The 23,746-nt window shown below is 37.5% G+C and overlaps 2 protein-coding genes across 3 annotated transcripts in view; one reads left to right on the plus strand and one right to left on the minus strand.

The window, feature by feature from the left end:
* Nucleotides 1–23,746, plus strand: part of ARHGEF17 (Rho guanine nucleotide exchange factor 17) — a 297,301-nt gene that overhangs the window by 37,975 nt on the left and 235,580 nt on the right. The gene's annotated exons all lie outside the window — the stretch shown is intronic.
* FCHSD2 (FCH and double SH3 domains 2) overlaps nucleotides 1–23,746 on the minus strand; it is a 164,163-nt gene that overhangs the window by 18,181 nt on the left and 122,236 nt on the right. Inside the window, exons 9-13 of one of the 2 annotated variants that reach the window (XM_069883335.1) lie at nucleotides 23,465–23,587; nucleotides 19,556–19,651; nucleotides 18,451–18,522; nucleotides 9,244–9,360; nucleotides 6,721–6,825 (exon numbers count right to left, since the gene is read on the minus strand). In XM_069883335.1, the coding sequence (XP_069739436.1) occupies nucleotides 6,721–6,825; nucleotides 9,244–9,360; nucleotides 18,451–18,522; nucleotides 19,556–19,651; nucleotides 23,465–23,587 (513 nt within the window). The remainder of the gene's footprint in view (nucleotides 1–6,720; nucleotides 6,826–9,243; nucleotides 9,361–18,450; nucleotides 18,523–19,555; nucleotides 19,652–23,464; nucleotides 23,588–23,746) is intronic. The other variant, XM_069883336.1, reaches the window with a different exon arrangement.

Below are 23,746 nucleotides of genomic sequence, written 5' to 3' on the forward strand. Positions count from 1 at the left end.
ATATGGCTCTTTGACTATACCCTTCCAGGAATCTTTGAGACTGCTATTTCACCATTAGTTTCAAAGCATGCCCATGTTTGTTCCTCCCCTTTCATTCCACAAAATACCTTCCACCGTTAAATGTCCACTAAAGAAAAAAATATCCTCAATTAGTATCATGAATCCTACAACCCAGTCTTCTAAAGACTTCCCATCTCATTGTTCATATCAGGACAGGCAAGTTTGTAAAAGAAAACATGCTGTGAAATATGTAAGTAGGATCTGAGCATCCTGCACGCTATCCAAATTTCTCACAGCAAGTCCCTGAAAAATAATTATCAGAAAGTAGCAATTCAAGATAAAAATTCTCAAATATGGTAGTATAATTCTTGCAACACTGCAGTCAGAATGGTTAAATGTTTTGATAGAGTTGATAAAGTATTAGGACCTGTACATCTTAATACCATAAAACAGCTTCAGTGGGCTGATGATCCTCCTCTTGACAACAGGATTCTTATCTCTGCAGATGTCCTCACTAAACTGTTTTTCACCAAAAGAGTTCAAAATTCCTGATCTGTGGATGTTGGTAGCATTTTTCCAGGCTAGTCCTCATTCTGCCTAGCTGGAAAGACTAACAGCTCCAACAAATCTCATACCGAGAAAGCAATCTGTTTACTTAGCACAGCTTTCCCAAGCATATGCTTCCCGAGCAAAGCCAGAGATGGCAGCAAGTAACATTTCACAAATTCAACTTTTTCGGGGTTGGAAGTCTTATTCCATTTCATTTATTTTAGTAAAGTATATGGAATTAGCTTTTCTCATACTTTGTATGAGCAGAGAACAACACCTGAAAGGTTCAGCTGCAAGAACACACAAATAATAACAGGCTGAAACGTAGCTATGTCTACTTGAGATGCAGTAGAACCACAGGCAGCATACAATTAATAGATTAGATCTTAAGATAGAACAGGAGCCCAGCCAGCAAACACAACTGTTACCACAGCACAGTAATAAATACACATAGCCAAATATACAGGGAGGGAGAAAACAGCCCTCCATTTACAATTAAAAAGGAACTTAAGCTTCCGAACTAATCAAATTAAGTAAACAGCACAATAATGAGTCTTAATGAAATCTTAGCTGCTACAAATACTCTCTTGAGAGTTGTAGATATCCTAATAATGAGACAAAATGTATCCTCCTATAATTAAGTGGAAATAGGATTAACGGCTCTGGAGGCCCCAAGACCTTCCTTGACCACAGACCTGAGCACAAATGGGAAATCTCCCATCAGTATTAAGAAAAATTATTTCAGCCCTGGCATCAGCAATGCTGCATGGTGAGACTCACACCAGGCTACCAAAATATCGGAGTCTTCAGTTTGGTAAAGACAAAGTAAGATGAGAGGAAGAATTCAAAGAACCCAGCCACAGGGCCCAGGATGAAGACTGAACGAAGGATAACAGAAACCATGGAAGTAGCTTCAACTCTTGTTTTCCCTTATTTCTGCAACACAGATCAAGCGGAGACAGTAAATTTTTTGTCTTCAACAGCTGAAAGAAAAAGGGACACAGGCAATGGAGAAATGGCAAGCTAATTTAAGGAAAATCAGATCTATCCCACTGCCTGAATTAACAGCTGTAAAATGCCCAGCAACCTTCCTTACTGTTATCACAAACTGAAAGCTTAAAATACAGAAGTTCTAGCTCAGTTGTGTGAGTAAACGCAAAGGAGCTAAGAGAATAATTTATTTTCTCAAATTACTGAATTTCAAAGATGTTTGCCTCCTTTACAGATGATGCTTGAATTGTGCAACCTTCGACTCAAAGACTCGCTGCTCTCAGTTCTTGCCTTTATCAAATCCAGCCCTTGAGCAGCAGTAGTTAAAAACTGTTTTGAGAAGGATGGAGTTTCTCTGGATCTAAACTTTACAGTGTAGCATTAGGCACAGTCAATTTTAGCGCATTGCCAGTAGCAGAGGTATTATCAGACATATTCTAACATTTGCTTTAAAAATAAGTGAGCAAACCAAACAAAACAACATCAATGAAAAAGAAACTTTCCATTTTTAAGAAGAAAATATGTGTTTTGGTTATCAGTTACAGTCATTATATATCACCTGCCATGTATCAAATGTACAGGAGCACTCTGGTGTAAACCGTATTTTTCCCCAAACTTTAATCAAGGAGTCTGCCCCATGAAACATCCCAAGGAAAAACTCTTCCTATCCCAGTGAGAAAAAAGATTAAAAATAACCCACTGAGTTGTGAATGTGCCATTCTAAGGTTTAATGTTCAAACACTGCATCTCACAGAAGAAAAAAAACTTTGTTTTTCCAATACGTCCAGATACTATGCATACTTTTACTCTGCTTCTTTGCTGTACCTTCGAACTACACCTGCTTCCACACTTGTCATGCTTGTCAGAAAAAAGCTAAGTTATACCTACAGCACAGTTCTCAGTTTTTAGATTTCAAAATATTCAGGGTCTCAGAAGAAAAGAGCAATGAGATGAATACATCTATGCATAATACACCCTGGAGAAACCACACTGCCAATATATAGAATCTCCCAAACGTCCTGGCTCAGCCCATGACATGTTAGATAGCACCTAGAGATTGGTTTGTCTTCTGATTGTTAAGCAGGCTGGCACTGGAGCAATGTTTCAGGAACATCGAATTTCCCCAGGGAGAAACATGCAAGTGGAAGTGTCTAGCAATGACCAGAACAGCTTTGCCAGAGGAAAGGCAAAATTTAACCCCAATGTGCTTGTGAAGTTATCTTCCCCTTCGGAAATGATGAAGAAAGGAGAAAGAGAGTAGATTTGCAAAGGAAGAAGCACTAAAGAGCAAGTCAAGAAGCCAAAACAGGGCAGGACAATAGACATGCTACTCCAGAAAGGATTTAAAAACAAAAAGCATTTCAAAAGAAAAACACAAAAAACCCCAACCCAAATGGAAGAGAGGAGAGAACATCTCTGGAATGAGGAACAACTGTACACACTACCTAACACACCACAAGAGGAAGAAAGCATGTGCATGTACACATGGACACACATGACCTGCAAATAACATTCAGCAAAATGACCTTGTTCAAAGTTCTAGCAGTACCCACACACCACCATTAAGAAACACATGCTGCTCTATAGGTACTGCAGGTTGAGGCAGCCAATGACTTCAGGAAATTATCTCAAGGTTATAGAACCTTGAGAATAGAACCTATATGCCCTCTAACCCTTGTCATCTTCTGGATCCTCCTGCACGGGAGTTTCCCACATCTGAGACTTAACCATTATGGCAAGAAACAACAGTGCATTAACCAATATTTATTGCAGCTGCAAGCAAAGTTGTATTGCTACCTTCCCAATATAAGTTTGGGTGTTTTTAACAAAATAAAATCTACATGTTATCATAAAACGCTTTCAGAGCTGGCACCAGAACACATTACTTTTCCTGTTACAACAACAGGAGTATCCACAAAGTTTTGTGGATGGTAAGATTTAAAGTTACAAGATGATAATGACCTAACCCGTGTTAAAGGGCAAATGACTTTGGGCTGCTCCCACAGGGTCAAACCATGTATGACATCAGGCAACCATAGAATACCATGCCTGCAGTAACAGCCACAAACGCATGTACAATAAACAGTTCTTTGCATGTCTTGTGGACTTCTCTGTTTTACTTCCTAAATTACATACATATATCAAACTGACTTTCACAAAATAGGAACAAAGCCTGCGTAATCTTTCTTCTTCCACTTTCCAAGTCCTCTTCTTCTGGATAACATGGAAGTGCTGAAAAATCTTTCTCCTTCCTAAGCCAGGTGCTTCCAGTAATTGACCGGTGACTGCTGCCAACTCTCACACCCTTCTCTCCTCATACACTATCCTGAGAAGGACCTCTTTGAAGCACTGAGATAAACCTGGGGTCTTTTTGCTTTGCTTTACTTACCAGCTGCAGCTCCTTGACCCACACAGAGTCGGACAGGGAAAGGGCAGTTCCACAGATCCCCTACAGCCTAAATACCTGATTGTAACTTTTTTGCACAAATACCATTCCCCTATCCAAGCATCAGTAATTCCAATTTAATCAGTTGCACTTTAATATGAAGGAATGCTGCAAATGTTGATTTTCACATACTGTAAAGAATTATAATTGCATTAAAAAAGAAAACGTTATGACTCAAAGCTTACTTAGCTAATATTTCTACAGATTGTATGTGTGCAACAACCTTGTCTAATTAATGGTCCTGATATTACTTAACAGTGCTACTTACGGCAGTGGGGATTAGAATAACAGAACCACCAGGTTGGAAAAGACCCACTGGATCATAGAGTCCAACCATTCCTATCAATCACTAAACCATGCCCCTCAGCAATATTAATTATTATATTAATAATAATAATTATTATATTACTAAGGGTTATTATATTAGTAAGGGTTTAAGCGAAGAGAAAAGGCCATCCCTAAGTAAAAGTCAAAAAGGCTTAATGAATTCACTTACTGGCTTCTCTTAAAAAAAAATAAATCTGTACTATAAATAACTTGCACGACAATATAGAAAAGTCACAAATACAAAGAGGTTTGCATGCCTACCTTTCAAAAACTCTGAGACAATGCCACGTCTTTGAAATACACAGCAGAGAACTTGTATCAAAAGAGTAAGGAGAAATCAGAAAAATCACCCAGCCACTAAGTCCTCTTAAACTAAAGCACTTCACATTTTTACTGTATTCTGTTGTAAAAGATAACGTGAGTTAAGTATTAAAAAGGTAAGGGATGATTTAACTACAACAGACCACTAGCACTGAAAAAACATGGAAATATATTATGCAACTATATTAAACCCTTTCTACCAAATACTATAAAATGCATTTGGAGAAAAATATCCACGTTCTCTACCTCTTTAAAGTACTGTTTGGGGCTGATAAGGATATGCATAATGACTGTATTTGTTCCTCATTAGATCTGAGAACTGCATGCTATTCCCGTCCCCATCACTGCTCTTATGAATCACCTTCCTGGCCATAGGCCTCTTGCCCAGTATGTTTCACAATGGAGCCTGATCCCTCCCTCTGCTTTTGGAAAAGACCACTGCCTTCTACAGCACAGCACACCACAGGGTTCATTTCAGATCTTGCACCTCTTTTTCTTATATATAAACCTCCCAACATTCCACCTCTTGGCACCTTCCCTCTCTCCTCAGTTATATTCTGTGGCTGTGACCAAAGCAAATCGCAATTTTGTCTCAAGCTCTTTCAACTAATTCTCTCAGAAAGGCCAGTCCTCTGCTATTTAAAAGTCCTCTTGTGCTCTTAATTTTTTTCTCTGCTGCATCTGCATAGACAATAACCACTGTGTTATCCCTACCTTTGGGCTCTCTGCATCATTTTTCCAGGACTGTGGCCTAAATTCTACTGCAGAGATCCTTCTCAGTCACTACTGTTGCAGCACTTACTTTCAAAGTTCTAACTTGCCAGAATTTACTAAGTAAAAAACACTCCTGTCAATTTTTCTCTCCATCACATCCCCTGAGGAAACATGTTATCTCTTTGCTCAGTTTCCACCAATTTATTTGGTTCTGTTAATTATGCATTCTGAAGACTTGCAAACACTTAAGTTCCAGACTGATTTCTTTGGAGCTTTGACACTATTTTTGTGTGAGAACCTTCTCCTCTGCAAATTCTTATCCTCATTTTATTTCTTTCTGCTGCCGCTTTTATCTTTTCGCTCTTATGCTCTCTGTCCGTGCATATTTCATTAACTCTATATACACGGAAGCACTTTGGAGTATAGTCTGTTTGAAATAGTTTAGTCAAAAGAAAAGGCTCTTGCATTTTAAAACACTTCTGTTAAGACAGCATATTCTAGATTTGTTTTAAAAAGAGAGCCTAACACTTATTACACCGGTAGGAGGAATATTTTTACTCTGTATTTTCTAACCTCTTGAACTGTAAATCACATTCCTAATTACATAAAGTACTCCGAATATCTAATGGTATGAGAAGCACTTAACTGAAACAATTACATTTGCTCTACAGTTTTAATTAAGCAACCCACTCAGCTGAAAACTAATAGATTAGTTCCTGTTGCTTGCAGTAGTTTTTTTTAATCACTGGCTATGAGAATAGTTAACTTTTACCAACCCCACACTGGCAGTCAAGTCTGAAGCTAGTTCATCTTTTCCTGAGTCTTTCCTAACACAGATCAAGTTTAATTAAGCTTTGTAACAATTTCAGAACTACTCCAGAGTAAAAGTAGGAAGAGTTACAAACCATATTTTCACATCAAAATTACGAATTAATACGTATATAAAAAAGAATGCACATCGGCATCTGAAAGTACCTTCTAGAAGGCAAAAAGTGTGACAATATGATCAACATTTTCTGGAATTAATTCCTTCAAGTAGAAGGAAACTAGGAAAATAGATATTGTTTTTTCTCTATTTAAGACAAAGCCTCTAAACATAAGAGATTCTTGACCTCTGCACAATATCGGAAAATGCAGCAAGTTTAATCACTCTTCATCAGGACTTCTTTTTAATGTCACTGTTCTAACCTTGAGCCTTTCATTAAACTGATTCAGTGATTTGAGAAGCATGAAATCAAGGAAAAAATGATACCTTAAAATTCTCTTATTTTTGATGCTAAAAATTTACATTTCCATGAACAAAATGAAATAGCTGTTAACATAAATCCTTCTGTAGTAAGACGATGAACATACCAAAATAATTTCCTTCTCACCTCAGCTTTGCGAATACTCTCTCTGGCTTCATCTATTTTCTGCTCCAGCTCTGCTCGGGTTTGCTCAGACATCACAGGCCCATGGCACTCCAGCTCTTCAAGTGTCTGTCAGAAATAAGAAAATACACCAAGCCATTTACATGATAAATATTTATAACAAGTCAAGGGGACTATTATTTGATTAGATGCTGGGTTGGCCAACAACAGTCCATTCCCAGAAAAAAAGATGATGATCAAGGTAAAACACCACTTAAAAGCACAGTATTTCATATGGAAATTCCACTTAGGGGAACATTTCACCACTTTCACCAAAACATGATATAGTGGTATGAATCAGATCATCTACATGTTGATCCGCCTTTATGTCACTATGAAAAAGAGCATCTTAAAAATGGAGAGTAAAGCTGCTAATGATAGCCTTGCCATACGGGAAACCAAGACACACTTGCAGGAACACTGGGTCTAGAGAAGAATTTGCTGAATCATGGAAGACACGTTGAGTTTCTTTGGTTCACATACATCTAAGTTGACTGTACACATCCAAATAAAAACCAACAAAAGCATGTGACTGCACAAACAGTCACCAATTACCTGCAAAACTGTGCCTGGTTCAGTGACTGTTTATAAATTTTGTATAAAATAATCTTCGGAGAAAGAGCAGGAGGAGTATCAGGTGCTAGGGCCAGAATTGAGAATACTCTCTCCTTTCTCTGAAGAGAGATATTGCTGTTACGTGTTGGTTACAGCCCCTGTTAACACCCTCTGCCTGATGCTACAACTGCTCACACCATTCTGCTTGAGAAACTGTCAGCCTCTGGCCTGGACAGGTGCACACTCTCCTGGGTGGAAAACTGGTTGGATGGCCGGGCCCAGAGAGTGGTGGGAAATGGTGTGAAATCCAGCTGGAGGCCAGTGACAAGTGGGGTTCCCCAGGGCTCAGGGCTGGGTCCAGCCCTGTTCAATGTCTTTATCAATGACCTGGATGAAGGCATCGAGTGCACCCTTAGCAAGTTTGCGGATGACACTAAGCTGGGTGGAAGTGTCGATCTGCTGGAGGGTAGGGAGGCTCTGCAAAGGGATCTGAACAGGCTGGACCGCTGGGCTGAGACCAATGGGATGAGGTTTAACAAGGCCAAATGCTGGGTCCTGCACTTGGGGCACAAAAACCCTATGCAGTGCTACAGACTAGGAGAAGTCTGTCTAGAAAGCTGCCTGGAGGAGAGGGACCTGGGGGTGTCGGTTGACAGTACCAGAAACGGCGTGACCAGCAGGTCCAGGGAGGTTATTCTCCCTCTGTACTCGGCACTGGTGAGACCGCTCCTCGAATACTGTGTTCAGTTCTCGGCCCCTCACCACAAGAAGGATGTTGAGGCTCTGGAACGAGTCCAGAGAAGAGCAACAAAGCTGGTGAAGGTGATGGAGAACAAGTCTTACAAGGAGCGGCTGAGGGAGCTGGGGTTGTTTAGCCTGGAGAAGAGGAGGCTGAGGGGAGACCTTTTGTTCTCTATAACTACCTGAAAGGAAGTTGTAGAGAGGAGGGAGCTGGCCTGCTCTCCCAAGTGACTGGGGACAGGACAAGAGGAAATGGCCTCAAGCTCTGCCAGAGGAGGTTCAGGCTGGACATTAGGAAAAAATTTTTCATGGAAAGTGTCATTGGGCACTGGAACAGGCTGCCCAGGGAGGTGGTTGAGTCACCTTCCCTGGAGGTGTTTAAGGCACGGGTGGATGAGGTGCTAAGGGGCATGGTTTAGTGTTTGATAGGAATGGTTGGACTCGATGATCCAAGAGGTCTTTTCCAACCTGGTGATTCTATGAGTCTATGATTCTACTGTTTTTTATGAGACAGAGTGACCCAGGCTCAGCAGAGGACCAGTAAGACGGTAAACACCTACTTTGGTCTTGCTTCTTGCTTGGTGCATTCTCCTGGGTCAAAAGACTAGTCAAAAGACTAAGTGGAACTAGAAGCCAGGCTCCTCACTTCCTGGGGAGCACTTGGGATATTCAACTACAGCTGTATGTTTTTCTATGTTGAGTCACATATGTACAAAAAAATTTGTCAATGCACAGTTAATTTTGTGTCTTCACATTAGATTTAAGTGTGGATTACTCATTCGTTTTCCCAGCGTTGAAAAGACCTTTGATATCGGAACAAATACATTTTTCTCTACAGGCAATAGATACATGAGGTAATGAAGATAAGAAAATCCCTGAAACTTTAGTTTGAAGAGAAGGATGCTATGTAGAACAGAGGTATGTGTATAAGTTATTCAGCAAACAGTTATTCTGTAACTTCAGATTTATATGGGAGTAACAAAACATACCAACAAACAAAAAAAAGTTTGAGGAGCTGCTAACTTGGTAATTTTGAGTGCCTTATATCAAGAAAGGCTAAGATGAAAATGGTAGGTTGCCTGGAGAGATAATAGGACAAAACCAATTCCTTAGTGCTTGCACCAGCTCCTCTTTCATGCAGCGGGGAGCTGCAACAAATAAAATCTGTAAACTAACATTTTCCTAACCTACCCGCTGACTGTGGATGATGTTTTTGTGCTCACGGGCTACCCGGGTAGCCCATTTCCGAGCCTCCTTGTTGAGGCTGTGCTCTTCAGTTGTTCCAGTTTCTGATTCCAGTTGTCGACTCTGGAAAAGAAAAAGGGTAAGACAACAAGTTGTGAGATAGGCCTGGGGCTACCTTTGTGCATCTGATGATAATTATTTATAGGATAACTTTACATATATCAACCTGGGATCTTGTTTCACACAAAACAAAAAAGATTCAACAAACACAAGTCTCTTCCTTATGAACTCTGTGATGGCAGCACATTGTGGAAAGCCAACTACGAAAACAAATCAAAGTTCAAAAGAAGTCACAACTCACTGTCTCAGGAAAACTGGTGAGACACTGAATACCACAGTTCTACTGCAATGAATGACATTGACAATGAATAAAACTGAAATTTTATTAATACTATTTCACCCATACCCTATCAAAAAGATGAAGAATAACGAGCACAGGAAGTCACCTACTTTCTAACATAAGCATGCTTTACAGAAAGCAAAGATGAAAGTTTAAGTGTGATCCAATTGGCCATTTAGGCTCATTTTTTGTAATGCGTGATGGAATCATCATGCCATCAAACATTTTACAACAACACAATTTCTGTAAAAAAAAAAAATTGTCTGCAAAACAGTAACTCAAATTTTAAATATTGATATAATTTCATCTTATGCCTGCTGAAGAAATGCCAGCTAAAGCAAGATGAAGCAGTTCTCTGCTCTCTACAGATTGAACAGAATCCATCCGAAACTCTGAAGAGTTTTCCCAGCATTTAGTTACTGGAATGATTCCCAGTCCATGATTTCCATTACTGCCACAGCAACTAAAACTGTCCATGATAAGACATTATATTCACCCCATGTTCCCTGAGTGTCCTCCTGGCATGACAGAACTGATTCCTACAACATACATTTCAGTGGTTTCTCCAGTTCAAGTTAATCAATACTCCGAAAGGGATGCTCAAGAACAACTACTCTTCCTGGATGACTTGCTGACTCATTCGTATCTCCCTGCTGAGACAACACTGCAGCCCAGAGGCACCCTTTGTAACACAAGCCCTCTTTGGGCTGATATAATCTTGCACAAACTTCAAAATCAATAAGCCCTCCCCCTCGCCACTCCCCCCCCCGCCCCCCGCCTTTATAAACTATCACTCAAGGAGAGACAGTATGCTTAGAACTGTTCAAAACAAACTGTGTATGCACATGCGAAAGAAATTATTGTTTAATGAATTTCTCACTCGCTATGCTTCCAAAGACAAAATTTTTCTTAATTAGGGTTAGTCTGAAACTTCAGAAGATTCCATAAGTTTGCAAAAGTTGTTCAGGAAGGAGAAATTCAAGGTCAGCAAGGAGGAAAAGGGTAAGAAAGCAGAAAGGCAAAGAATTATTTTCAGGCTAGGTGAGAAGCCTCCAGCTGATGCAAAGAGATGGTGTTACCAGGTGTTTTACAGACAAAGTTGTATGATTTGTGTCAAGGAAGGAAGATAATTTCAGTAACAGCATTTGGTATTGACTGGAATAAACTCAAGAGAGACTAGGAAGCAAACCACAGTGATTTTGAAAGCAAGATTTTTACGCCTTTAGATGACACTGCCCTCATGGGTGAGTCAATAATACTAACTTACGCTAACATCCTATCAGCGGATTTAATTGAAAATGAGGCAAAAATTGGTTCAGCTTGTTATTTTTTTCAGCTAAGCTCCTTTTCATCAAAATTGAATCCGGCATTTATTCTTATTCATCCTCTTATTACAAGAGAGCTGGGGGTAGCAGATTCAAGGGGTTGTGGAAGAGATGATTTCCAATGGTAGAGGCAAGCGAGGGAAAGAAGACAACCCCTATACACCCACAAGAACATACACATTCCTACCACAGGGCCCTGAAATGCATCTAAAGTTTCAGGTTAACAGACCTCAAAAGGAGGATGGAGGGGAGGCAGCATCCCTATGTTGTTCACAGAGACCAAAGAAAACCCAAGAGACTTTTATAATACAGTATAAGATGTCAAGATAATTTAGCTTAAAGCCAGAAATAATCATTTCCATGAAGCTCACACGCTGGTGTGGGACAGAGACACAAAACTAGTGTTAATTTTGAAGTAAAAGGAATTGTTAAGACAAGACTTGGAGCATCCCAAAAGAGGAGGAGGCAAGTTATAAATACACAGCTCTGGCATGAACAGGTAGGAAGGCAAAGCTGCCTGCCAAGCAAAGGACAGGTGCAGCTCTCTTTAACCACCCCCTCAACTTAAACATTAAGTTGGCTTTTGCCTGCTTTTACAGGGGTGGCTTTATACTGTTATGTTTCTTCATTACTGTTTGACCTCTTTAATTACGTACGTTTAAGTTACTCCACTAGGTCACTGCAAAATGCAAAACCCAAACCCATATGGATTTATTCAGGCACATGCAGTCCTTGAGATAACATTTGATCTTAGTTCTTTCCCATCTTACTGGAGTAGGCATTTTTGTACAGCTTCTTCCACAGCTTCCAGCTGAGTTAACAGCTACAAATCTGACCAGAATTGTTTGACGTTGCCTTTTTCCTATAAAACATCTAATAACGAATTTTCAGTGTTCCCACTGGCCTTGCTCCTACTCAGCATCTCATTTTCATTAAGAAAGAATACAGACTTCTTTTCAGTTGCTTGATAACCTTCTGCATTATCCCAAGTGTGTTTTCAGTTTTTAATCTATTTATCAAAAGCACTTGACCAGAAAAATGAATGCAAACTTTGTGGCTACTCCTAAGGGCATACTAGAAAAGAAATTAATTGTTACTGGATGAGAGTGGTTATATTACTTATTCATTAAACAGTATTGTATCCAAGCAGACCTCTTAAAGGTCTAAAAAGGTCTAAAAATAACATAAAAATGGGATAACAAGAAGCATCGAGGAGAAGTCTAGAGTTGTGGTCTGTGTGACTGTCACGCAAAAGCAGGAGACAAGATCTAGAAGAAATATTTAATCTCCTGGGGAAAAAGCTGAAAACAGGGACTCCTAAGCCGGACAAAGATCAAAGAGTGGTGGAAATGCACAGTCTGAATACTTGGCCAAGAATACAGTGGAAGAGAAAGGTTTCAAGCCCATCAGGACCTGGAATGATTCCTGAATAAATAGAGCTGGTACGACATGCATGGACTTCCACCTGACCTGGAAAAGGCCAAGCTGCTGGCACTTAAGAAGGCTATGAAGGAATTTATAAGCAGAAGAGCAGTAGGGAAGCTAACTGTCACGTAAGAGTACACACTTCAGGAAGACTTCAAGGATGAACTGAGAATCCTGTAACCTCAGGTGAAGATAGACTGGAGGGGTATATCAGATAAGAAACGAAAACCCAAATGCCACTTAAATAGCTATGCTAAAGCAGAGATTTATCTGTTATAGACATAAAAATCAAAATTGCAGGGAAGAAGGTGGGGGAACTGAAGTGTCTGGTCCTAACCTGATTTTCTAAATTAAGCACTTGCTTAAGTGTTTTCAGGACTAGAGCCTGGTGGCGGCAAGATGTCCAATGACTCAATTCAACCTCTTCCAAAAAAGAGGGAAACCAAAGCCACTTACCATGGCCAAGGAATGAAGGAAGAGCCAAAAAAACTAAGCTAAACATAGATGGGTATTCTGCTGTTCTCTCAAGGTTTGAATTACAGTGAAAGCAGTGTTTAGTGCTAAAAATTCAATCAGTAAATCAACAGAAAGTGCTATATGACTCCAAACAGCTAAAGAGCTTAGAGACTAGCAATGCTGTTTCTTAAACCAACAAATGCATTCAGTCTGTAGACACGTTGCTTCCCCAGTGTTGTCTGAATTGTTGTTGTAGGTGCAGAAGTTGCCTTATGACAAGGACAAACACACAGCTTGCATTCTCTTATTTCTGCAGTTATATCTGGATGCAGATGGCACATGTACAGTTTTAAGAGCACAAAATAAGTTAGCTCTTGAGCCTAGAAGTTCCTTATTTTTGTAGCTAAAGACTAAAAAGGTTAACTTCAACAAAGGGAAAAAGTAGTAAACATTTATTGCATGCAAATCATCAACACAAAACACACCTATGAATTACACCCATGTCTTTTAAAGAGGTGAAAATAAAAGATCACCATGCCAAAGTTGAAAAGCAAGCTCAATTTTATGATCAACAATCATCAAGGAGGAAGGGATATGCATGACATTTTTCACACACTAACAGCAGTTAGAAAATCATGTGTCAAGAGTCAGGTTTGGTGTTCATTTTATTCTACTACTGTAGAACTAATTTAATTTCAGTTTAGCCAATAGTGAGCTAGGACTGACTTGCATTTCAGCAACTTTTCAATGTTACAAACAAGACAACTTCATTTTTAAAATCGAAATTATTTGTATATAGAGGTTTTTTACAGTCAGAATAAAAAAGCATCTACATCCACTATTAATAGGTTACATAAACCTCTGTACATATGGTATGATAAAGCTAAAACCAAATCAACCTACTATTACTGCTTTATATAACCATAGTCTGCTTTTTAATCTAATAAATTAACCTCTTTCTACACTGTGGTGAGTACTGGGGGCTGCACAAGGGTAAGGAACATCCTATCAGGCAGAGAGTGAAAAAATAATTACTTTTAAAATAAACACAAGAAAGATTGTTCTGGGATATCTGAACAGAGAAAGGGGATCTTGGGACTTCTTGACATCATCTAGGCTGAAAAACAGTCACACTATGACTGCATGTTTTTTACCAAAGAAATTTTCCATAGCAAATTATTTAATTCCCAACAAGTACTGAAGCTTTTTTCTGACATCTGGTGTAACCAAAACCCTCTTTACCAAAAGTACCCATTAAAGGAAAAGCTGTACAGCCATATGTATGAAATAATTCATCCAGTTGGGTTTTAGGCAGTTGTTTCTTTTCCATTCTGGTTCCATAATTATAGTTGGGGCTCACACCTAACCTACAAATGACCATTAGCTAGAAATCTCCTCTGAAATCTACCGTGCACACAGATTGTTGCAGCAGCTGATGCCAAACATCTTAGGACGCTGTAAAGCTTGTAGCTCTATTTTTTTCCCCATCTCTGGTTTGTTTTAACTAGAATCTTAAAAGTATTGGGTTTTGTTAGATGTCAGTGATTAACCCAATTTCGTTGTTCCAAGTGCTCGATGTTTTTGTATTAAGCACTTTTGTTATATAGTATATTTAAAGCCACAAGCATGTTTTATTTTTAATTTTAACAGCTTTTAATCATCTCGTTGAAATTAATTTTGAAATCAGAGTGCACTATATTTGCATTCATGTACTTCCATTCTCACCCTCATAATTATTATTTGCCTCAGCTATCACAGCAACTGTATTCACACAAACTTTCAAAGAAATCCATAATGCATTCTATTATAACTAGAAATACAGAAAATTTGCTCTCATTAAGTAACTAAAGGAAAAAGGAGGACCCTTTGAATCAGCTTTGACACAGATAAATTGATTTATAGATATTTTCAATTCAATATAAACAAAAACTTCTTAAGTGGACACCTCTTTCAAGAATTACTCTGTTTCCCCATTTCCCTGTTAGAAATTTTTCAGTTTTGCATAACAGTGTTTCCTGACTGTAAAAAAACGAATGCTAACAGTATGCTCTCTAAACTAAAATAAAATCAATTAGGTAGTGAGCCAATTTCATCTCATTATCCTTAAAGTAAATCAGAAACAATATTAAAATTCAACCCAAAATAAGAGAATCAGTAATTCTAGGGTGTGGATTTTCCTTTTACTTCAAACTACTCTTTCAATATGAACCTTAAATATGAGTATAACAACTCAGACTTTATTTTAGCCAAGGCTAAGGTGGAGAGAACGAAGTACAATCAGTTTTAGTCATGTTGGCCACACACAAGACATGCCATGTTACACAGAGGATGTACTGCCTTACCAGGCTCCTCCTTGCATCTACCTAACATTTCGTTACCCGACTGACTGTGTTTCTCCTCAGGAATAATTCGTAATACCTTATACATTGATAAAATTAAATCGTAACTTTTTTGTGTGAATAGCTTAAAAAAGGTTATATTTAAAAACAATCGATTCTTCTGTTCTGGTATTAAAGCACAGACTACCATACAAAAAAAAAAAAAAAAAAAAAGTAGTGCATTCTCCAGACTTGTTAGTTTGGTCTTACTTACATGAGGGGTTATTTTTTACTAGCAGTTTATATTTCACAAAATTTTCTGGATTTAAATATTTATATCTTACATCAATTATTTATATTCAATCATTACAAAAGCAGAATATAACATTAATTTAGAAACTAAGGAATTTAAAATATTTAAACATATTTAATACTAAATAAGTTTTAAATAAATGTTAAATATTTAAATAAATTCAATAGTAAATGCTGAAATGTGTAAAACCCTGTTTGCACAGAGAAACCTGCTGAAAATAAAGTCTGATAAACCAGAGCCCTCGATTGAGTCCTGATTCTCAGTTAGACAGGAATTTCTATCTACCTTCAAATGTCTGAGCACTGGCAAAGAGAAAACACGCCTTGCTAGATGCAAGGCTGAAGTCCTTTTGTAAGTATAGCTTATATCACTTATATTATATAGCTTAATATAAACTGCTTAGAATTTCAGTATATTCTTCTGTGTATGATAGTGAAGTGAAATTCATCCCTATTCTCACAATCTAAACATACAACTTGTATATCCAAGTAACAAGGGGTGAAACTGCAAAAGTTTCCACCAATCTTACCAATATGTTGGTTTTGTGCAAATTACAGTGAGAAAAACATATTTTTTTATGTTGATAAGCTGTCATACAAATCAAATTTGGCTACAATTTTCTACTTGCGTGCTCAAAGAAAATGACAGCATCAGTAATGCACAGGGAAAACTACCATCACAGGAGACATGTAGATCAAAAACAGGAAAAAGACCTCAAAAGTTTAGTGTCAGCTTTTTGTTGTCATTATTTTCCCGCACTGTGGACATGCTTTTGTCATCTGGCTCGTTTTCTCACATGATAACACACAGTTGAAGGAAAAAGAAAATTTTCCAAACAGGAAACAGAAAAAAGCTGGCTAATTTCCTCTATATTTTGCCCTGTTCTTATAAACTAGGGCTTATCTGTGAAGTATGGGGACAGTATGTTTTCAACGCAAGAGATTTCTGCAGACTTAATAAATATCACTTGCCTCATGGGAGGATGTTTGATGGTTAAACTGTCACTGCACTGAATATAGCAGCAGCTTCCATCTAAGGTCAGTATGTGCTGACTGTTTTTTCTTGTGAGGCTAAAGGTATTTCAAAATATCTTTTTTTTTTTTTTTTCCCATCTTGTTTCTAAAGCCCCAATCCATTTTGTCCATTCGTTTATTGAAAGGATTAAAGACAGCTGGGTATTTATTGATGATTTTTTACTGAGTATTTTAAAACCAAACCATTGATTTGTTTTTTGGTTTTTGATTTTTTTAAAAAGAAACTTTTAAAATTTAATTTATGCCAAATGAAATTATCTGAGACACTGCAACAATCTGAATACTTTAGTAAGATGAATGTGTGTATAAAGTTAAGCTCAAACCAGGTTTTTTAGATAACGGAAAAAACCTGCAAAATATTTTGTAGTGGGTTTCTCCTTGGAAGCATGCAACAATCTAGATTTCTAAGGAAATGGCGGGGAAACAAAAATCCTAGACATGCTGATACAATCAAAATCCATTTCATACCTACCTCTTCTATGAATAATCTCTTTTGGAGGGTCTGACTGCACATGTTGATAGTATTTTGAAAGTAAATTAAGCCTGAAAATTAAACTTGACTCAAGGATTGCATGGCAATCCATTCTGCATTACTCTGTCAACAACTCTCCCCTCATAAAAGAAAATTTTGAGAAGGACCATGTTAAACTAGAATTTACAACACCATTTGGAGCTTGTTCTATACGAGAGTTCTACAAACATATTGTTTAATATGTTATTCCTCCCCACAACATTTAGTTTCATTGCAGCAGTATATAAATGCTCTAAACCTTGACCCCAGTGACAATATATCAGGTATTTGGTCTGAAGAGAGGCCGTCATTTATTCTCGTAAAAGTTTAACACTAAACATTTGATTAGGTGTACTAATCACTATTTATTTCTTTCAGTGTTAGTCTTCAGTGTAAAAACTATCATGCACAACCCTATAAAAACTAAAAGCCAACTGATAAACTCTGCAGATCATCTACAACATGAATACGTGGCAAAAGAATGCTTGATAATTGTTCTTCAATTAAATGTTGTTCACCTAATAGGAAAACATGCAATTTCTGACAAACTCAGAAGCCTGAGCAGAAGCTCTCGTTCTCTTGTACTTATTGATTAAAAACCGTGAACGTGTAACCTTCAATTGCCCAGGTAGGAAACTGTTAGCTGAGTGTAATTCTATAGATCATAACCAAGCCTGCATAATTTATTTGCTTTTGGGGAAAATGGTACAGCATAAGCAGCTAGAAGCTCAAAAAAATGCAGTGCCAAGAAGAAATGCCATAGCTCTACAGTCCAAGTGGGTTAGCCAAATAAAGAAGTCACTGCATCTGAGATACTGAGACAGCTTTAGACATGAACGACCCATTCACTGCCTCCTGAAAAGCTCTTGATATTAAGCAGTACAAGTAGTGCACATGTACGCTGCCAGACCACACAAGTGCCATGTCAAAAAATCATGTAATTTTTAATGTTGAAGAGTTTAATAAGAGTGAATTAGAGTTCTATTTTACATGGGGATAGCCTTCTGGAAAAAGAACAAAATTAAATTAGTAATGGGACTGCATTTCATCGGTGCATACTAATAGCCTCCAGTTGTTATACAAGCTTCCCCATTCACATTAGGGAAGTAATCAATTATACACATCACTATCTTGAGCTGTGAAATTTTAATTCAAGCCCCTAAAAGATTAGAATATCAATTACAAATGTTGTACAAGTGCTGAAGATAAGCGTGAAGCTGATCCTCACAAATAACATAGTTAAATTGCTTATTCCTTCTTCAACTTGAGTCTCATTGTGGAAAAACCCTTTTTTCCTCCATTTTATGTATATATATTTATATTGTACATTCTGTTGCCACCTCTACATGTGTGAAAATTCAGCATCCCAAGCTACATGCATATGAATAACAACATAAATGCCAAAAGCAGATCGTAAATACTACCATATACCTCTGCTATAGTCATTCTCATAGCACTGACAGGTGAGGGCTCGATATCCACCAGCTGAACTGCATTAAAACTCTAGATGCAGAGATTGCACAAGGATGAAAACACACAGCAGCAAAGGTTAGAAAGGCAGGGCAAAGACAGTTAGAAAGAATCTGCTCACTGTATTAAGAACAACCTGAAACTTTACAGAAATAACTGACTCTACACAAAGGAGCTTGAAGAAAAATCAACATCACAGTTTGTTAAAAATGAAAAGACAAAGGAAACCGTAGAATCATAGAATACCAGCATGGATGTTAGTTTGTCTGGAAAAATCACTCCTACGTATCTATTAATAGGGTGCTTGAAGTTAATTACCTGAACTGCAGATCAAGACATTTCTCGCCAAGTCAGTTTACTAATGAATTCAAGTAATAAGAAGCTCTACAAGGACATAGACTTAATTTTAAACTGTTATTTCTTAAAATAACATCTTAATGTCAGTGGGACATCAACAATCCACTGCTACTGAAGTGCTGTTTAGAAATGTATTTACATCCCATAATTTATGCATTTTTAATGTCATTAATGATTGCTTTGGAAGCAACATATGCACCAAAATAATATTTTCCAAGATTATTTTGGAATGCAATGTTTTAACATTATTCCTTCTAAATCAGTAATTTCTCACATGTATTTATAGGTATTCTTTGAGACATTTAGAGGCATGTGAACGCTTTATTTGGCATAGCACTGCACACATGGTAACCCAGTATTAGTCAATGTTATAGGAACCTCAGTGGCATGACACAAAGCTAACAAAATGTAGTAAGAATTGTACTGAAAGCAGAGAAAAGCAGGACTGCTAGTCACAATCTGCAAATAAAAATAGATTCGGCTCTTCTGTGGATGACATTGAGCCTGTTTGATGCTTTTGTTATGATTACCCACCTACTGCAAGAAGAGCTGGTGGAACCAGGCCACTTTCCCTTTCTTTTCAAAAAATACAGCATTAGGTTAAACCTGACTGGGATACCGGTGAGTACTTTTCTCTTACCCATTTATAAAAACATTCTTAAAAACAGAGCAAGAGCAAATAAATCAAGGAATTCCACAAGGTTCTTACAGTGTCACTGTCACTTGGTTGGAACTGGAAAGGCTGCGGTTTGTGAAACACAGAGTTCTCCTGTAAAAACAGCTGTAGATTGTAATCCCGCACCACCTGAGAAAACAACAAATGCCATTTAAAGTCATTACTTTGTAAACTTAACAAAATGCAATGTAGCAAAATTAGTGCGGTGTTTCAAAAAGAGATCAAATCTGCAACAGAACTTTGAATTCAACAAAAGGAAACACAGGATCTGATTCTGCAAAGCATTACCTATAGTTATTCAGCAGTAACTGGCTAAACACATACTCGATGACAAAGACCTGAAATACATCTGACACTAACCTACATATAAAATGGGGGAAAAAGCCATCTATCAAGTATACAGTATGTGGTGTCACTACTATAAATATTTTTTTCTTCTCTTGTGGATAATTTCTTATGCACTATTCTTTCTTAATCTGAAATGTCTTATTTTTTCCACAAATTATTAGTTGCAGGAGCTGAAAAGACTATTTGGAATAACACATAGAAAATCAGTTGCAAAATTATCTCTTTATATTAAATTGCTTTCAGAGAAAACCCTCATAACTTGCATTTTGCTAAATCAAAACTACTTCAGCTACTAAATTTATTTAATGATAGTGTGACACATATCCCTAAACAAATATCTTAAATCACAATTTACACAGATTTACAAAGAAAAACTCAGTGACTGAAGTATGAAAAAATAGTATCATTGGTTGAAGAATTCAGAGTATTCACAGCTTCAATTGATGAAAATGTGCAAATAGCAGCATGAAATTATAAAAATTTATTACTAAACTCAGGGTTTAAATATACAGAAGCATATAATAAAGCTGGTATTTATCCAGAAATAGCAGCAGTATTGTATGTCATGAAGAATTCTGATTACACTGTATACAGAATGGTAAATACAACATGTTCTCTAACACATCAAAATATTGATACTCATGTTACTGAAACACGGAACTGTAAAAAAAATTAATCTTCAGTTGAAGAAAGTAAATAGTCGCTTGGGGCCAATAATGCACTCATTTAAAACAGTAAAGTACATAATTACTGCACCAATTTGAGCAGTTGAACATAAACACATTCAAATGCATAGAAAACATACAGAGAAAGCATACAGGGAGTCTGTGTTAGGAATTCCCATAAATAGAAAGTCAGAAAGCAGTAAATGAGGAATCATCTGCAGCTTCAGATGATGCTCAGCACTGACCGTGGCATCAAGATCATTTGTGTTAAAAAGCTCCATCCTGCACATAGTCCTTGAGCTATATGTGAACACTGATAGCAGCACAAATCTATGCCTTTTCTAAGAGATGTAACTGTTTAAAACCAATTTCAATTAGAAAAAATCCCAAAGTGTAGTTACTGAGGACATGAAAATCTATGCAGTTATTTTAAAGCAACTCAGTTCTTCAAAGAAGAAAACCCAACTTTACAACAGCACTCATAAGAAATTTTCCCTCAAAGCAACAATATTTAGTTACAAATGAGAATAACTATTATCATAACATGAGACTTGAGAGTGTACAAGTGCAGCAAATTAACACCCCAGAGCAGTGTTAATTTCTAAAAAGAAAATAAAGACTCCAAAGCAACACAGTATTCTCAGGATTAAGCAGAAACTTTTCCAAATAGACTTCCTGTTATTCAGAAATTTAGTCAATGTTCTCACACAGTCTTTATGAAGTCAACGTCAACTGACATGTTAAAATAGACTTGAAATCAAATGTTAAATACACACCATAGGCAGAAAGAAGGCACAGTCAGAGGTGTGAATAAATGAAATTGTTTGCCTTTGGTTGGTGAAATTTCTCACCAGAAACACCACAGAAACGTTATTCAAAACAGTAAAACTTCCAAAACGGCAACAAACAATGCTACAGTAAACTGTGAAAAAGCTTAATTTCATACGGAAAGCTTGTTTTGAGATGTTTCCCTCAATCTGCATTAGCATTATGTGACTGTCATTCTCCTAACCAGCTGACTACAGCACAGCCTTGCCCATCCGCAGCAGCCACCTCTGCCTCTCAGACATTCAAGAGGTAAGCAACCTATCTCCATCTAAGGCAACTATCATTTAATTCCAGCTTGTTAACAAAGATGTGGCTCACACCAAAAAACCCTAAAGCATTTCTACCAATAATCCACAGGGTCTTTTCTAAAAGCAGCTTGGCAAGCCTGTGATCTTGTACTTAAAACTAACAAAGAACAAGTGAAGTATTAAAACCCCTAATAAATATTTAAAAACTTTGCTTTGATGGCAGGCTGTTTTTTATTCCACATTACGAAATTACTAACAAGTTTGTTACACATTTAACACTTCTGAAACACATGTATAGGTCTTGATGCAGTTTCTGCTCTGGGTTCACCGCTCCTTTTTGAGCTGACTGGTTCTCACAACACAGACCTACAGGAAATGCTACAAGTTCAAAAGAAAGGATGACCAAAGCCTACATCTCTGGAATACACTACCAATTCATAAATTCAATATTTTAGAGCAAGACATGTTTTCTCTGCATTCTTGAACCGCAAGGAGAGAAGAAAATAGGTGCTGACGAGATACAAACCAGTTGTAAAAATCCTGTTCAGACCTGACAGCTACATTTACATTTTTTTTCGTACTCCAGGCATTGTACTAACTTAGTAAAACAAAACCAGAACTACTTTCCTCAAACATACAGCATGACATTTTTAATGTATAAACTAAACTAGACCTGCAGGCTCCTGGCTGCACAGAAGCTTGCTAACAAAAGCTACCACAAGCTCAGCGCACACACAGATTTGACAAAGGTATTCCTACGCAAATCAGCTGTTTAGAAATGACACTTTAGTTAGATGGAAATCCCAGCCAGGCAGCACTCCAGGTATTCTGAAAACAGAGGACTTAATACAATATTGAGAAATTAATTACGAATATGTAGACATGACATATAGGCGTATTTAGTTAAAAAATTCAATCCCACCGTTTTTGGGGAATATATTTTAAGCAGACCCGAATAATGCAGACCAAGGTAAATTACTGAAAGTCCTTCTCCAACAGAACTAAAATGGTATTTTCATTATCTTTACAGCTGCTGCCAAGTAAATTCAAAGACAAACTAGCGTGAAGCCAATTTTTAATCCACTCACTTTATATCTAATAAGGTGTTGAGTTCGCACGCCTGCAGGTGAATAAAAAATGTGTTAAATATTTTGTTTCTACATAAGTCCATGCATAAATGAGCTCTGTTCCTGTGCAGGTGGTTAAGGTATACATACAAAGGAATATTATGACTGTACCAAAGCAGCTCATTTGAGCTCAGTGGTAATTTTTTTTTTTTTTTTTTCAGTGCGGCAGATGAATTATTTAAATATCAAAATTATCCTGGAAGCGATCATGTATTTCTCATTCTGGCTGCTCGACAAAGTAAACAAACCACATCTATGACAAGACTCTAATCTGTTTTCTCTATTTCCCATTCTTAACTCAAAGGAGAAAATGTCGTAATATTTTGGTTTTTAAGTTGACAGTCAATTATTAAGAAATTATCCAAACAATTTCACAGGGCTTTACTGTGATGGATGACTAATGCGGTTCCAGATTACACAGTGCAAAACTCTCAGCTGCAATTTCTCTTTCCAAACAAGCAGAGTGAGTATGACTGAACATCTCGATTGCTGTTCCCTAAAGTTCTTGTACTGTGCAAATGCACTCATGAGAATGCAATTTGGGTGGCAATAGGAAAAATTCCCTCCAAGAAAACTGCCTAGTATCTTTTAACTTAATATCACTCAGAAGTAACCAAAACTAATAACTCTTCAGTTTTGTCACTATTTTGGAAGCAAATCTTAAGCCTGGGAACTTATACATACTCTAAGTATTCAGTTACAAAGGATCATTCAGTTAAAACTTACCCTGCTGGAAGTCTCCAGTAAAAACTGGAATGTGTTTTGTACAGCTTGGCATGCCTCTAGTTCAGTCCTGCTGAATGCCATTAAATAATCCTTAAGGTGATCATATACATTTCCATCAAGAGCCTGTATGAGGGAAAGAATTAAAAGAAAATTAAGAAAAGCAATATATAATTTTGTATATGATTTTTCAGCACGTATGATTAGATCTGTAAAACGGTCACATAGTTTTATTTTAACGCAGATTCACCACCTACAACTATTAGCCTGAGTGACAGGTGGACA

Source organism: Phaenicophaeus curvirostris, chromosome 1 (genome assembly GCF_032191515.1).
Source record: "Phaenicophaeus curvirostris isolate KB17595 chromosome 1, BPBGC_Pcur_1.0, whole genome shotgun sequence".
NCBI lineage: Eukaryota > Metazoa > Chordata > Aves > Cuculiformes > Cuculidae > Phaenicophaeus > Phaenicophaeus curvirostris.